The sequence below is a fragment of the Sminthopsis crassicaudata genome, chromosome 1, assembly GCF_048593235.1.
Source record: "Sminthopsis crassicaudata isolate SCR6 chromosome 1, ASM4859323v1, whole genome shotgun sequence".
NCBI lineage: Eukaryota > Metazoa > Chordata > Mammalia > Dasyuromorphia > Dasyuridae > Sminthopsis > Sminthopsis crassicaudata.
The window spans coordinates 24,470,875-24,488,302 of record NC_133617.1 but is presented as its reverse complement, the minus strand read 5'-3'; the positions used below and the strand labels follow the sequence as shown (position 1 = coordinate 24,488,302).

General features: G+C 41.3%; 1 protein-coding gene across 7 annotated transcripts in view; it reads left to right on the top strand.

Annotated features, from left to right (window-relative positions):
• The window catches only part of RNFT2 (ring finger protein, transmembrane 2), an 81,035-nt gene that overhangs the window by 29,946 nt on the left and 33,661 nt on the right, over positions 1-17,428 (top strand). For all 7 annotated transcript variants that reach the window (XM_074296860.1, XM_074296820.1, XM_074296830.1 and 4 more), the window contains one exon: positions 694-847. In XM_074296860.1, the coding sequence (XP_074152961.1) occupies positions 694-847 (154 nt within the window). The remainder of the gene's footprint in view (positions 1-693; positions 848-17,428) is intronic.

Here is a 17,428-nt window from a genome sequence, read left to right as displayed (position 1 = left end):
CAGATTGAGTCAAACTCTGGACACCTAAGACAGAAGAGAGAGAGACAAAGAGACAAGGAAAGACAGACAGAGATGCACAGACAGATATAAACACAGAAAGTCACAAAGAAATAGAAACAGACAAGCAGAGAGAGACACACACACACACATAGAAAGAGACACAGAGAGAGACAGTGTCAGACAGAAACAGATACACACACACATCACACACAGATTTATCAGTGAAAATTAGAATAGACATGTCCTTTTATTCAGTCTGGGCATCCAGCTAGCAAAAAGGAAAAGGGTGCCTTTTGATAACAGCCCAAGCAAGTTATTGTTCTCAGGTGTAACAAAGATTCAAAGAGTCACAAAGACTCACTTACTCTTTCACTCAATGATCCTTTTGATACTCAAAAGGCTTTCCTGAGCTCCAGGCTGCTTCTCCCAAACCTCATGACAAGAGCACGAACTTTTCCCCATCCTGGTTAGGGTTTCCTGGGCATTCTCCAGTTTGCCATCTCCTTCTGAAACTCCAGACCGGAGCACAGCCCTCTCCAGATGTGGCCCAGCCTGGGCAGAATGTGAGGGGACCATCACCGTCCCTTGCCCGGTTTGGCTGCCTTGGCCTGGGGGGCGAGGCCCTCATGGAGCCTGACCTTCAGCACTGAGATGATACATAGAATAGGGAGCCTGACTGTCTCTTCTCCTCAGCCTCATCTTCCTGAAGCCTAACCTGGACAGCCTGGATTTCTTTGACCTACTATGGATCGTGGGAATTGCTGACTTCATGCTGAAATACATCACCATCGCACTCAAGTGTCTCATTGTGGCCCTGCCCAAGATCATTCTGGCCGTCAAGTCCAAGGTAAGGAGCTGCTGCCGTGGCCTGACATGAGGCATATCAGGGTGACAGCTCTGGACTTGGGGATGAGGGATCTAAAACTCCTGGAAGAGGAGGATGGGGCAGCAGCAATGCTCATAATCACTGTGGAGGGCAATTAGCACGGCACCTAAAGCCCCTTACTCTTCTTTCCTGATGTCTGTAAACTGCCTACTGTCATGGAATTATGGGATATCAGTCTTCAGAAGGACTTTAGAACAAGGGATGTCAGAGCTAGGAGGGCCTTAGAACAGGGGAATGTCAGAACTGGGAGGGGCCTTAGAACAAAGGATATCAGAGCTGGGAGGGGCCTTAGAACAGGTTTTGTCAGAACTAGGAGGGAGCTTAGAACAGGGGATGTCAGAGCTGGGAGGGGGCTTAGAACAAGGGATGTCAGAGCTGGGAAGGGCCTCAGAGCAGGTTTTGTCAGAGCTAAGAAGGGCCTCAGAGCAGGTTTTGTCAGAGCTAGGAGGGGCCTTAGAACAGGAAATGTCAGAGCTAGAAAAGATCTTAGAAGACAGAATGTTAGGACATAATCATAGACTATCATAACTGAAAAGGGAAATCATCTGATCTAACCTACATGAGCAAACAAGTTCAGAGAGTCACTGGTACCATTTCACTTTACTTATTGTTTTTCCCAGTACCTTAGCATGGCAAAGATGGAGTGGGTGGCAGAGCCACACATTGTATCCCTCCCCAGAGGAAAGATCACAAGGCAATGGTGGGAGATCTGCATTTGGGATCTGGGGCTATGGGTTCAAATCCCAACTCTGTCCCTAAACATATGACCTGAGGTACATTACTTCAGTTTTTGGCCTCTGTTTCCAACTAGATGACCTCAGAGGAAGTTGACAGCTATGATCACTGGGCCAATATCAAGGATAATTTCCCAAGGAAAATAAGAGAAACCGTTGAAGGGCAAAAAACGGTCTGGTCTTTAAAAAGGAAAAAGAACAGAGTCTACAAACTGTAGATCAGTAAAATTGGCTTTTATTCCTGGTAAAAATCTTAGAAGGTCTCGTTAAAGAGCTGGTTAATGGACAGCTAGAAAGGAAAACAATGAGTAGAGTTCATCAGAACAGCTCATTCCAGGCTCCCCTCAACAGGATGAGAGGAGTGCTGTGGATATAGATAATCTCAGTTTTAGCAAAGCTTTAGATAAATATTTCATGCCCCTCTGGTGGAAAGAATGGAGAAATGTAGCTTAGATGATGTGCACTTAGAGAGAGAAAGAACTAATTGGGTGGCTGGACTCAAAGCATAGTTTTAAAGGGTAAATGGCTTGAGGTCTCCAGTGGAGTGCCCCAGGAATCTCTGCTTGGGTCTGGGCTACTAAACATTGTTATTGATGTCTTGGACAAAGGCACAGGGGGTAAGCTCATCAATTTTGCGGTTAGAAGAGAAGCTAATGCACTGAAAGAGCCTTAGACCCCCCAAGTCTCTCTATCTTGGCAGTCTGGAGTAGAGGTCAGAAAACTACAACCAGTAGGCCAGATCCTGTCCACACACCTGGGAGCTAAGCATTTTTATGTTTTTAAATATAATAAAACTTTATTTAAAAATTAAAAAGCATTCTTAATCTTTCTCAGATTTTTTTTTACATTTTAAAATAATATAATTTTCTTTTTCAGTTGTTTTAGTCATGTCTCTCAACCGCATGTGTGGTTTTCTTGGCAGAGATATTGGAGGGGTTTGCCATTTCCTTCCCCAGCTCATTTTACAAATGAGGAAACTGAGGCAAGCTGGGTTAAGGGACTTGTCCAGGGTCATATAGTTAGTAAGTGTCTGAGGCCAGATTTGATCTCTGGAAGATGAGTTTTCTTGATTCCAGACCTGGTACTCTGCTAGACTATCTAGATGCCTCCAAATGCAATAAATAACAATAAACAAGGTTTCTTAAACTTTTTTCCACTTGTGACCCCTTTTCATCTGAGAAATTTTATATGGTTTTGGGTATATAGGTATGAAAAATAGATATATAAATCATTCACTGATGATAAATCATAGTTTCATCCCTACATTCAATTACAGGACCCCATGTAGGGTTGTAAACCCCAATTTAAGAAATTGGGGGTCTAGGAGCAACTAGGTGGCGCAGTGGATAGAATACCAGCCCTGAAGTCAGGAGAAACCTGAGTTCAAATATGACCTCAGACACTTAACACTTCTTAGCTGTGTGACCCTGGGCAAGTCACTTAACCCCAATTGTCTCAGCTAAAGAGAGAGAGAGAGAGAGAGAGAGAGAGAGAGAGAGAGAGAGAGAGAGAGAGAGAGAGAGAGAGAGAGAGAGAGAGAGAGAGAGAGAAGTTGGGGTCTAGATGATCATTTCAAGAAGATACTGTCAAAAATTCTGTACACCATGTGATTTACATTGGACCCCACCTCCCTCTGGGAGATTCAGAATGAAATTTGTACCAGAAAATAGCCTCAATAAATTATAAGTGGGGGGAACCCAAAGTCAGGGATAGAGAATGACATCAATTCCTTCTCACTCTCTGATTGTCTCCTACCACCTCCAGCTCATTCCCCATCATCCTAGAGATACCCTTCCCTCCTCCTGTATCTCCTCAACTTCTAGGTCCTATTTATGTTTTGTCTTTCTTACTGTAATTTGAAGTCAGTGACTGTCTGTCTTTGCTTGTAGTCGGATCACCAGTGCTCAGCACACTGCTTGATCCATAACACTAACAATTGGTTATTATCCATTGTTCTCAAAGAGGAACAAAATGGCAACATACAAGAATAACAACAATAGTAGTAGTAGTAGTAGTGGTAGTAGTAGTAGTAGTAGTAGTAGTAGTAGTAATAGTAGTAGTAGTAGTAGTAGTAGTAGTAGTAATAGTAGTAGTAATAATAGTAGTAGTAGTAGTAATAGTAGTAGTAGTAGTAGTAATAGTAGTAATAATAATAATAATAGCAGTAGTAGTAATTATTGTTTTTGTTGTAGATATAGTAATAGTAGTAGTAGAAACTAGCATTTATATAACACCCAGTACATACAATAAACATTAAATAAAATCATAACAGGAGGAGAAGCTATATTTATATAGCACCTGCCAGGGCCCAGGCATTGCACTAAGTACTTAACAAAATTAACTCATTTGATCTCAAAACAACCCTGGGAAGTAGATGCTATTAACATCTCCATTTTACAATTGAGGAAACTGAGGCAAACAAAATCTAAAGGATTTGTTCACTATCACACAGCTAGGATATGTCTGAGGCCAGATTTGAACTCAAATTTTCCTGCCTTCAGATCCAGAGCTCTTAATCTCTTATGTCACCAACTGTCTCTGCAGCCATGTGACTTTTCCTCAAGGGGACTCAGTTTCCTTATGTGTTTTGTGATTCCATGTCTTCAGAGAGCTCTGTGAATCAGTCACAGAATGAGAGAAAAAAAGCTGATTCAGAGGCAGAGAGTCAAGAACCGAAGGTGATTTCTTGGGATGCCTTGCCTCATGAGACCTGTCTCACCTCCTACCACCAGAGAGGGGCACTCTTCTGAGAATGATCATAATTGATCATTGCATTTCAAAAGGCAGTTGTAAAGAAAGTACTTGGAAAACCACAACATATTGTGGAAATGAGCATACAAATAGTAACCAAAGAAACAATTTTATTATGAGAGCTATAATTAAAATGATTGCTTTTGTTAATAAGAAGAAAGAGAAGGAGTTAGACCCCTGTGGGGATCAGATGAAATGCAGGATCCTCTACATCCTGGTCCTGCAGCATCCCTAGGATGTTTTCAAGGTATCCACAGAGCAGGAGCCTATATCCCCATCCTTATATTCTCTACAAAAAGCAGTATCTTGTCCTCCTATGAAATAGAACATTAACATTAAAGAATAAAAGGAGAGCGACTTGTCTACAGGCCTGTTCTATTATTTGTAATTCAACAACAACAACAAATAACAATATAAATATAAATCTTTAAAATAATAATAATTACACTTATATAGTGCTTATTAAATGGCAGGCACTGTGCTGAGTGAATAATAAATATTATTTCATTTGATCATCACAATGACCCTGAGATGTAGGTGCTGTCATGATCTCCATTTTATAAATGAAGAAATGGAAGCAAACAGAAATCAAGTGACTTGCCTAGGGTCACACTGTTAGTAAGTGTTTGAAACTGAATGTGAACATGGGTTTTCCTGACTCTAGGCCCATCACTCCATCTACTATACATCTAAATAGGAAAGAAAAAAGATGATGATAATGATAAAGGAGAAGGAAAAATAGGAAAAAGAAGAGGGGAAGAAGAGAGGAAGAGGAGGAGGAAAAGGAGCAGGAGGAAGAAAAGAAGGAGAAAGAGGAGGAGGGGAAGGAGAGAAAGAGAAAAAAAGAGAAGGAGGAGGAGGAGAAGATGATGATGATGTAAAGGATGGGGATAAGGGATAGACCTGTGATTTCATTGGAACAGAGAACATCTAGATGAGGAGACCATTATTTCAATGAGGCTTATTGTATTTTCTGCAATTTCAAGTCTGAAAGGTTTGGTTCCCATACCTAAGGATGGTTCAGAGGCAGCACTTGAAGCCAAGTCTTCCTCACTTTGAGGTTGGCTCTTTCTCCCCTGCTTTTCATTTAATAATAAAAAGAATAGTTATAATTACTTCTGAGTTTATATAACCACCAGAGTTTCTCCCCTAAAAACCTTCTTCCCTTGGCTTCATGGTCTGGAGCCTGGCATCTGGGGCCCAGGCTGCCCCAAGAGCAGCTGGTAAAGTGTGACTCCAGCCTAGGGACACAGCAGCTCCTGCTAGTCCAGGATCACACTGACGGTTTCCGGGAGCCATCTTCCATGACGAGTAGCAGCTTGTAGCCACCAGCTGCTCAGGTCAAGATGGACTGGTGCCTGCTGGGTATCTGGGTTCCAGCTGCCTAGGAGCTCTTGGGACATCCTATCTCCTTTCAACCAGCCCCCATCTCCCTATGCCCTGAGGGGAGCCCTGGGAAGCACAGTGCCTGATACATTGTAAGTTCTATCTATATAAATATTAGTGGTGGTGATGGTGGTGGTGGTGATGATGATGATAAAAATGAAAAAGAAGAAGAAAGAAGGAGAGGAAGGAAGGAAGGAAGGAAGGAAGGAAGGAAGGAAGGAAGGAAGGAAGGAAGGAAGGAAGGAAGGAAGGAAGGAAGGAAGGAAGCTAGGAAGGAAGCTAGGAAGGAAGGAAGGAAGCTAGGAAAGGAAGGAAGGAATCTAGGAAGGAAGCTAGGAAAGGAAGGAAGAAAGCTAGGAAGGAAGCTAGGAAAGGAAGGAAGAATGGATGGATGGAAGGAAGGAAGGAAGGAAGGAAGTAATCTAGGAAAGGAAGGAAAAAAAAGAAAGAAAGGAAGAAGAATAAGACCTCAGACCACAGACCTCATCCAGCTCTCTCCAAGACAATTGTCCAGCCCCTGGCATTGCTCATCCCTTTACCTGAGCTTTCATTATTTTGTGGAGATCTTGTCAGTACAATGAAACTACAGAGGCTTGCCCTGGAGAGAGAGAGACATCGATATGTTTTGCTCTAGCATTGAATGTTTTAGGCATTGGCTTAAAGATGAGATGAGAATGACAGGTTTCCTAGGTGATGACTCCCAATGACCCATTATGGACCAAGCCTATAGTGGGAGTTTCATAAATAATCATTGATTGATTGGTGATTGTTAATTATGGCTGGAACCAGAATTCACCCCAAGAACTTCCTGACCCCATTTAGTCAAGGCTCTGAACAGATGGGAAGGAAGGGTAGGAGCCGAACAACAGCTCCGGGCCTCTGGGTTCTGGGGAGTCCATCCAAGCCCCAACTTCAGGAAGTGGGCGTTCAGACGTCTGCCACGCTCGTCTGTGGAAACAGGGCCATGTGGCCAGGGAAGAGACATCGTTCTCAGGAAACATAAGATTTCCTTATCACTTTCCTCACTTTTCGAAAATGCCTTTGCATTGGCTGCTCCGGGGTGTGAAACCCCCTACACCGTGGGAGGAGGCAGCCTGCTGTACCAGCTGACTAGCTGCTCCCCTTTCTCTTCTTGCCCTCATCCAACCTCTGTGAATCTTTGGGCCCATGCTGGCAAGCAGTTCACTCCTCGTCTCTGTCTGTTCAGAGAAGCCTAGATCTAGAATGCAGAGCTATCCCAGAAACTCTCTAGTCTAGTCCTCTTAGTGTTGTTCCTTCTTAAAAGTCATATCTGATTCTCTGGGACCCATTCTCTTGACAGAGATACTGAAATGGTTTGCCATTTCCTTTTACAGCTTATTTTACAGATGAAGAAACTGAGGCAAATAATTAAGTGACTTTTTCATGACTCCATTTGGAGTTTTCTTGGCAGATACTGGAGGGGCCTGTTATTTCCTCCTCCGATTCATTTTATAGAGGAGGAAACTGAGGCAAATAAGGTTAAGTGATTTTTTCATGACTCCATTTGGGGTTTTCTTAGCAGAGATACTGGAGTGTTTTGCCATTTTGCCATCTCCAGCACATTTTACAGTTGAGGAAACTGGGGCAAATAGAGTAAATGATCTTACTTGGGGTTTTCTTGGCAAAGTTAAACGTTCGCCATTTCCTCTCCAGCTCATTTTATAGATGAAAAAATTGAGGCCAGGTAGATGAAGTGATGTTCAAAGTCCCCCATGGGATCACAACTTCTTCCTTCACCATATCATGTCTCTCCTGTGTCCTGTTTCATTTCTAGACCCTTGATGAATTATTATTGAATTGACTCGTGGACTTAGAGCGAAAGGACTTTTTTAATCGTTTCCAATACCCTTAGATTACAGATGAAGAAAATGAGTCTAAGAGATATGAATAACTGCCCCAGATCTCAAATTGACTGACTTCAAATCCAACATTCTGCTTGCTTCCTATGATTATCAACAATTCCTTTTTCCTTACTAGATTTCAGTTTTCTTTACTTATAAAATGAGTGGATTCAGTAGAAAGGTGGTGGGCTACAGGTATGACATGAGACATACACCATCAAATGTATCCATTATATTTGTCTAGTCTAATTCTGATCCAAAAGAGGTGTTTTTTTTAAAAGAGAGGAATTAAGAGCTATACATTTATTTAAATGAATAAAAATTTTAAGATAAAAATTTTTAAATAAAATATAACAAGAAGGTTGGATTGTGTGGTCTGGATGGGTCTTTTCTGGGGAAATGGCAAATGAGTCAAATCTTAATAAGAGGGAGATCACTTCCTCTTCCAACAGGACATAGCTGATGATTGGCCAAGGCTGGATTTGATGGTGGAGGGAGGGAGCAGGGATGGAGTTCTCCGGTCCCTTGCGGCCAACAGAGGTGTTCACGACAGTTATTAATGTAACCCTGGCAATTGTCCAACTCCTCTTTATTATTATTATTATTTTATTCTGCGAGATTAATGTGCTAGGTCATAGTAGGATCCAGCTTGTAAAAGTGATGTGAATAGTCTTTCCAAGATAAATTGCGGCCCTGGAAAAAGTTCACAGCCTTTCCTTGCTTGTCTGAGTGCTATCCCCATGCTCATTAATCCTTGTCTGGGGAGAAGAAAGGGGCTAAATCTTTATTTGCCGCTTCGGTGGGAGGTTGGTATAGAATCACATCTGTCAAGGGCCCGTAATGGCTCACAGCGCAGATGCTTCATCCCTGGTACCTTTCTCTATCTGCTGAGAGTTCAGGAAATTTATTATTATTTTTTTAATTTAAAGTGCTTTTGATATTTGGGTTTGGTTGACAGCCCCATGGTCCCTTGATGGGAGAGACTAGGTCAGCCACCTTGTCTGGGGACTCTGGGGAATCTCTTCATTTTCTCGATTCTACTCATCTCTCCTCCCCAATGTCATCTTCCTCTACTTCCCAAGCTCCTCTGTGAGATCACTAACCCCCAAGCCACCCTATTGTATCTGAAACTGAGAATGGACAAGAGCCCTTTAGCACTATCGGTAGCTAGCCAAGAAGTGATGGGAGTCTAAAGCCGGTCATTCTTCTTCACCATCAAGAAGAAAGCATCAACCAGTTTTGGTTTAGTCACTCAAATTGCAATGAACTTGGACAAATTATTTTCATTCTCTGACCTTTGCTCATCTGCAAAACCAATGGGTTAGGTTAGATACTCTCTAAAGGTCCTCCAACTATGGGCATTCTGTGTTCTAGGGTTCCTTTAGGTTCCAGATTTCTGTGTTCTATCATCCCTCTCAGCTCCCCTCTCTAGATCTCAGTTTCCTCATATGTAAAATGAACCATCTAACCCAGATAAACCAGATATCCAGTGTAATTGCTAATTGCTGGGGCAATCACTACTCTCAGTGATAGTTGAAAGACCATAAAGGATGCAAGAGAGGCTCATTGAAGAGCAGAAGAGAGCCACGTCTCATTTTCTTTCTTTTTTCTTGCTTTTTATTTTTTTTTATTTTCAAAATACATGCAAAGATAGTTTTCAACATTCAAAACCTTATGTTCCAAGTTTCCCTTACCCCATTCCCCTAGCACATGACTCCTTTAACTAAAAGGGGAGGGGGAGAACAGTTTTTCTACTATATTGTGAGTATCTTTGACTTAAATTTTTTGGGGAAATTCTCAAACACATTATTAAATAGATTGTTAACAAAAACCTAGAAATTTTTTTTCTAGGTATGATTCCAATGAGCCGGCTTGTGTCACAAGCTCTGGGCTAACTCCCAACCCCCACTCACTTTGACTGATTGGGTCCCCGGTGGGGGACTGGCCAATCTCTCTCCAGGACTCAAGGGGTTACTCTTAAATTGAAGGAAGGGGGATTTTTAGTACTAATGATCACAGCCCCCACTGGTATGTTCCCATATTGATTATTAATTTATATCAGTTAGACAGACAGACTTAATTAGCATTTATGTTGGACTGTCAGAGGGTATCCTGATCGAACACATGTGGAGTGGTATGAAACTACCACTAAAAACTCAGGCATTTTAGTTTAAAAGGAGCTAAGTACCACAGTAGATAGAATTCTACACCTGGAATCTGGAAGGACCTCTCTTCCTGAGTTTAAATCCAGTCTTAGACACTTACTGGCTGAGTCATCCTGGGCAAGTTACTTCACCCTGCTTGCCTCAGTTTCCTCATCTGTAAAATAGCTGGAAAAGGAAATGACAGACTGTCTATACTTGTCTGTGGGATTTTTTTTTGGCAAAGATATTCGAGTGGTTTGCCATTTCCTTCTCCAGTGGATTGACAAAACACAGGCTAAGTCACTTGCCCAGGGTCACACAGCTGGTAAGTGTCTGAGGTAGATTTGAACCCAGTGCTGTAGCCACTGAGCCTCTCGACCTGTCCCAGAGTGAAATGGGCAACCATCCATTGAAAATCTTTAGGGATGATTACTTAAGTATGTTGCAGTGTGTGTGTCTGTGTGTGTGTAGGTATGTTGTAGTGTGTGTGTGTCTAAGTGTGTCTGTATGTGAGGGGGGGGGGTTCTCATATAGTATTAAACCAAGACAGTCAATGAAGGTTCTCCCTTCCAAAGCTCCAATTCTGTGACACTGAGCAGAGACGAAAGAGAAAGCCCAGCCCCTCTCCCCACCATCATCCACTCTGGCCAGCTATTCCTAGAGCATTATAGTCATTCCTAGCTATTACCTATTGGGAAGACCATTGATCACAAGCTAGAAATTGCCTTAAGAAGTGCTACCAAAATGGCGCCACATATTGTAAGATAACAAGCATTTATTGAGCACTGACAGTATGCCCACTCTGTGCTCAAGGCTGAGACTGCAAATTCGAAAGGAAAGACATTGGGGCATCTAAGTGGATAGAACACCAGCCCTGGAGTCAGGGGGGACCTGAATTCAAATCTGGCCTCAGACCCTGGACAAGTCACTTAACCCTAATTGGCTCAGCAAAAAAATAAACAAACAAACAAACAAACAAATAAATAAATAAATAAATAAAAGATATGAGAACTGGTTGCAGAAAGTGGGGAGTGTTTAGCCTGAGAAAGAGGTTTTATGGAGCACAATAGTTGTTTTCAAGCATTTGTAGGGATGTCCTGTGAAGGAATGATGAGATTTTTTTCAGTGTAGCCTCAAAGGGCAGAACCAGAAACAAAAGGTGGAAGTTAATAAAGAGGAAAATTTAGATTTAATTCTGGGCCAAACTTCCCAGCGATGGGAGCTGCCCCTGAGGGGAACGGCCATCTTGGGAGCCAGTGGCTTTCCTTGTTCCCTGGAACTCTTGAGGCAGAAGGTAAGTGACCACTTAGGGAATATGCTAGTTGGGGTTTTTGTACATGTATGAATTTTATTGGAGGGTTTGAGGGCACCTTGAATTTGTGTTTCTCTGACCCTACATGATCTGTAAGGTTCTTTCCTACTCTTAAATGCCATGCCGGTTAAATCAAATGTAAGCTGCTTGAAGACAGGATCTATTACATTTTTATCTTTTGATTCCCAAAACCCAGAGTGGTGATTAGCAGCTGGTATATATCTCTTAAATACTTAGAATAAATGAATTTTAAGTGATTTACTGGGGCAGCCAGGTGGTACAGTGAATAGAGCGCCAGGTCTGGAGTCAGGAAAACTCTTTTTTGTGTGTTCAAATCTGACCTCAGACATTTAGTACCTGTGTGATCCTGAGCAAGTCATTTTATTATCTTTGCCTCAGTTTCCTTATCTGTAAAATGAGTTGGAAAAGAAAATGGCAAATTATTCTGCAAAGAAAACCCCAAATGGGATCACAAAGAGTCCGATGTGACTGAATTGGTTGAACAACAACATATAGACCCCATAAAATGGGGTCTGTCTTTGCATTTCTTTGTATCCCCAGAATTTAGCACAATGCCTGACACTTTAAAGCACTTAGAGGCAGCTGGGTAGCATAGTGGGCTTTAAACCAAGAGGACTGGAGTTCAAATACAGCCTCAGGCTTGATACTTACTAACTGTGTGATCTGGGGCTGTGAGGGCCTGCTGTCCCTGACCATTTCTCTAAGACAGATTAACTTATTCTCAGCTACAGAAAAAAATTATCTTAGTTTTCATTTGTAAGATGAGAATATTAGAATAGTTGAATCGTTATCTCTAACATTCTCTAAGGACCCTCCCAACTCTGACATTCCCTGTTCTAACGCCTCTCATTGCCCTGACATTCCCTATTCTAAGCCCCCTCCCATCCCCTATTCTAAGCTCCCCCCAGTTCTGACATTCCCTGTTCTAATCCCATAGCCAGGCCTGATATCCCCTGTTCTAAGACCCCTCCCACCCCTGACATTCCCTTTCTCAGGCTCTTCCCAACTCTGATATTCCCTGTTCTAAGGTCTTTCATTGCCCTGACATTCCTTATTCTAAGTTCCCTCCTATCCTCTGTTCTAAGGCCCTTACCCAGCTCTGACATCCCCTATTCTAAGGCCCCTCCCAACCCTGACATCCCTTGTTCTAAGGCCCTTCCCAGTTCTGACATCCCCCACTTCTGCCCTCCCACTCTGACATGCAGAGGCTCTCTGACCTTACTAACCCATGATCTCTTCAGCCATATAAAGGCCACTCACAGCTCCCTCTTGGAGCTGTTGAAGAGAGAATTCCCTTGGCCCCCTGGTCCCTTGGAGTTTTCAGATTCCTCAGTTCCTACATTCCCCTCCCCTAGTGTCCCTTGTCCCCCGCCTCTTGAGGGCCGAGCCATCTCTGTCCCCAGAGCTCAGCCATCTCTATTTTTTTCCTTTGTTTTGTTTTTTCTGCAGTCTGTTCCCCAGGAGTCCATGGGAGCCCATAAGGTGAGGCCGAGGGGAGTACAGGAGGCGGGGGCCACAGGGACACGGACAGGGATAGGGAAGGCACCCGGGACTTCCAGGATCCCAGCCTCTCCTCCTTCGGCTCTCTCCTTATTTATTTTCCCAGGACTCCACACCCTCCAAGCTGTTGTTCCTCCCCCAGTGAAAATGAAAAACTGCCTTCGATACACGGCTGACAATGGAGGGCTCTCCCCACCACATGGCTCCCACGGTTTAATTTACCGTAATTCATTTTATATTGAACTAAATGATATTGTTTGTTTTTAATGGCGAGAATTCAGCATGGAGGAGTGGCAGCCAGGACTCCTTCTGGGGAAATTAGGAAGACAGCTGCTATTTAAACTCTTCCCCCCTCTCCTGAGCCCCTGTTTTGTTGGGCCGGGGAGGAGGGTTTTCAGCTTGAAAGATGATCCACACTGGAAAGGTCTCAGATGCTCACTTTTTTTCCCATGAACTACTGAACCAAAGCCCTCCACTTATCCTTCCCACAATCCACCAGCAGAGTCAATGCCTTCTAGAGAAGTCCTTGCAACATATTACTTATCTTCATTGTAGACCTCTATGATTCTGGCTAAGTACAATGACTAGATATGGAGTCAGAAAAGGTCTGAGTTCAAGTCCCTCCTTCTGAGGTTTTTACTTCCTCTCTGAGACGGTTTCCTTAGGAACAAAATGAAAGGATGGCCTCTGAACCCTCAGACTAGTTTTGTGCCTGTTATCATCCTGTGACTGAGATCCGGGTCTGTGTCCCTTCCCCTCTCTTGTGTTCACTTTCTATTATACTTTTCACCATAAAATATGTTAGACCAAGCAGGGTCCAACTGTGGAGTCAGGACATCACAAGTTCAAATCCCAAACATTATAACATTGTAACAATAATATATAAACAATATTGTGTATAATTGTTTACAAACTTTGTATATAAAATATTGCAAATATAAATATAAGACTGTAGCAATAACAATTTTGTCACAAATATTATAACAAATATAATATTATAATGATAACAATTGTTTATATATTAAGTTTATATCATGTTATCCTTATAATATATAAATACAGACATATATTTATATATATATATATATAATATGTGTAAACTTAAATTACATATTAATGTTTATATATATTTACATTTTTCAAAAAGCTTTGCATATATTATGTCATTTGATTCTCACAAGTCAAGTCAGCAAGTACTTATTAAGAGCCTGCAATGGTCCAGACACTGTGCTAAGCACCTGGGGATATAAAGAAAGGCAAAAACAGACCCTGCCCTCAAGGAGCTTATAGTCTAATGGGGGAGTCACCATGCAAATAAGGGCTATGCATTATTATTCCCACTTTACAGATGATGGAACTGAGGTCAAAGTAGTCAGCTAAGGTCATAAAATTAGTAAGTAACCAAGTCAGGATTCAATCTCTTCTGGACTCCAAGTCCAAAGCTCTGTCCACTCCACTGCCTGGCTGCCTTTGAAGTTCCTGGCTAGAAAAACATATTAAATCATTTTCTCTCTTTGGATTTTAATGAGCTAATAATGGCACCTGGGTCACAGGGGTGTAATGAGGTTCATCAGCTAACATGTAAAAGGCATAAAAATGAGCTTAAATGTGTTGGTATGCCAATTAATAAGCATTTCATAAGCACCTACTGTATACCAAGCACTTTGGTAAGCACAAATATAAAAATGAAATAGCCTTGTCCTCAGGAGGCTTACATTCTATTATGTATATATATATATATATATATATATATATATATATATATATATATATATACATATATATATGTATATACATATATATACATATATATATATATACACACACACACACACACACAACATATATATATATATGTGTGTGTCAGCATATGTATATATACAGAAACAGAGAAATAATTTACACTAGTTCTGGTTGAGTGACTTTGGGACATCTCCCTTCCTCTAATATTTCCATGTTCCTCATGACCTCTCTAAAATTGTAAGCTATATTTTCTCTGAAATAGATACTTGTTAAATACTGGTTATTGATGGATTTGTCTGGGCATTTTGGGAACTGTCTGAACCACTACAACTTCCCTTCTGAGAGCGAAGGTTTTGCTGTTCCATATTTAGGGCCAAAAGCCTGCCCTCTAAGATCCTTTCTGAAACCCCAAGACTTTTCATCATACACAACCTTGTCCACAGCCTCTCAGAACTAGAATTTACATTGGGAGCCATATAGATCAACCCTACCCTCCTGTCTTTACAGAAAAGGGAACTGAGGCCCATGGGCATAAAGTGACCCAAAGTAGCCTTCCTTTTCTGATTGCCCACACAGTCTTCTTACTACCTCACTTTCCCAATCCACATTATGGGCATATCATAGCAGCCAGTGTCGGGAGGCACCAAGGGAATTAATTAGTTGGATAAGTGGTGATTACATTGCTCTTCTCCAGTTAGCTAATTATTAGAAAAGTGAGCACATTCCCCAAGGTAGTTACTAGATGTCCACTTCCCCTTCTCCCTTCTGGATGGAGGGCGCAGAGCTTTCTTTAGCTGGTGTTCCTCCTGCCCAGTAGCCAGGGGCTATAAGGTATAGATATTGTGTCATTCTTGTCCACTGAGCATGAGTTAAGTCCAACCCATTCATTCTATCAGTGAGTTGACTTTATCAAATTTATTAACTCAAATTAATCAGATTCATTTAAGCAGATTTAGATGATTAGACCAATTTAATTTTTAATTGAACTCAATCAAATTCATTAATTTCTGCTATTTGACAGGCACTAGGACTACAGAGGCAAAAAATAAGTAGTCCTTGACCTCAAGGAGTTTATATTCTGGTGGAGGGAAAACAATATAAATATATGAATGCACATTCAATAAATACTAGGTAGTTTGGGGAGAAAGAACTGTGGTAGCCAGCAGTGTACAGTGGATAGAATGCTGGACTTGGAGTCAGTCTATACTGGAGTTCAAATCTGACCTAAAACATTTACTAACTGTGTGACTCTGGGAAAGTCACTTAATTTCCCTCAACCTCAGTTTCCTCATCTGTAAAATGAGAACAGTGATAACCCTATAACTCACAAGAGATTGAGATAATATGGATAAAAGGTTTGATCAACCTTAGAGTGCTGTGTAATTAATATTGGTGATGATGGTGGTGGTGGGATATGGTATTCAAACTGAATCTTAAAAGAAGAGAAGGATTGTATAGGGCAAAAGTAATTCCCTTGAATTATAGCCATGAGGAACAGACTGTACAAAGGCACACAATTGGGAGAAAGGACATACAACAAGAAAGCCACTAAACCATACAGTAGCAGAAGGGAAATAATATCTAATAATGTCTATCATATTGGGAAATAATAGACAATAAAAGACAAATAATATTTTAAAGGGTTAAAAAAAGTTGGAAGGAGTTTAAAGGCCAAACAGAGGAGTCCATTGAGGAGAAGACCAATATGATCAGACCTTTGGTTTAGGAAAATCACTTTGATAGCTGACTGAAGGATGGATTTGGAATTGTTATTCTGCCATGTGTAAGTCTTTGTGACAACATTTGGGCTTTCCTTGGCAGAGGTACTGGAGTGGGTTGTCATTTCTTTCTCCAGCTCTTTTACAGATGAGGAAACTGAGGCAAACACAGTAAAAATGACTTGCTTAGGGTCACACAGCTAGTAAGTACCTGAGGCCAGGTTTGAACTCAGAAGAGTTTTCCTGATTCTAGGCACATCATACTGTGCACTATGGCGCCACCTAGCTGCCCTAGAATTGGGGTAGGTAGAGATTTGAAATGGAAATGAATTTGGAAACTTGCATTAATCATCTAAATGAATGATAATAATGAGGGTCAAGGACTAAAATGTTAGCTGGGTGAGAAAAGGGAGATAGAAATATGTGAGAGGTTCTATAGAGGGGCAAACAGCAAGATTTGGCAGCTGATTTGATACACTGGGGTGAGAGAGAGAATAAAGGGGACATCAAAGTGAGCCTGAGGGACCCCTGAAAGTAACAGAGAAATTTAGAAAAGGAGGAGTTCAAGGGAAGGATAATTAGTTCTACTTGGAATTATTGAGTGTGAGATGCCTCTGTGACATCTAGCTGTTCAATGGCAATTCGTGATATGAGACTGAAGTTCAGGGGAGAAACCGAGATCTGAGAGTCATCTCCATAGATGATAATTAGGTCCATGAGAGGGAGATTGAACATACAAGAGTCTGGGCAGTGGTGTCCTAGGCAGAGCTTATTCTTGGCTAATGAATCAGCCAAGGAGATGGAGAAGCAAAGTAGTTTCACTGAAACTCAGAAGGAAGAGCTATCAGGAGGAGAGGATAGTCAATAGTGTTATATATCTCAGGGAGGTCAAAACTTGGGAAGATTGTTTGGACATGTATACCTATATTGTATTTAATTTCTACTTTAACATATTTAACATGTATTGGTCCACCTGCCATCTGGGGTGGGGGAAAGAGGGGAAAAATTAGAACAAAAGGTTTGGCAATTGTCAATGTTGTAAAATTACCCATGCAGATATCTGATAAATAAAAACTATTAAAAACTTGGGAAGATTGAGAAAAGACCAAAAGATTTGGTAATTAAGTAGTTATCAAACCCTGAATATGTATAAAGCATATCAGATACTTACCATCTGAAGAGGGGGAGGAAGGGAGAAAATTGGAAATCAAAAATCTTATAAAAGTGTTAAAAACTAAAAAAAATATAATTGAGAAGAAAACACAATAAAATTAAATTTAAAAAAAGATTATAAGTAACTTTGTAGGGAATAGTGTCAGTGGAATGATAGGGCCAGAAGCCAAATTGCAGAAGGTCAGGAAGATAATGAGA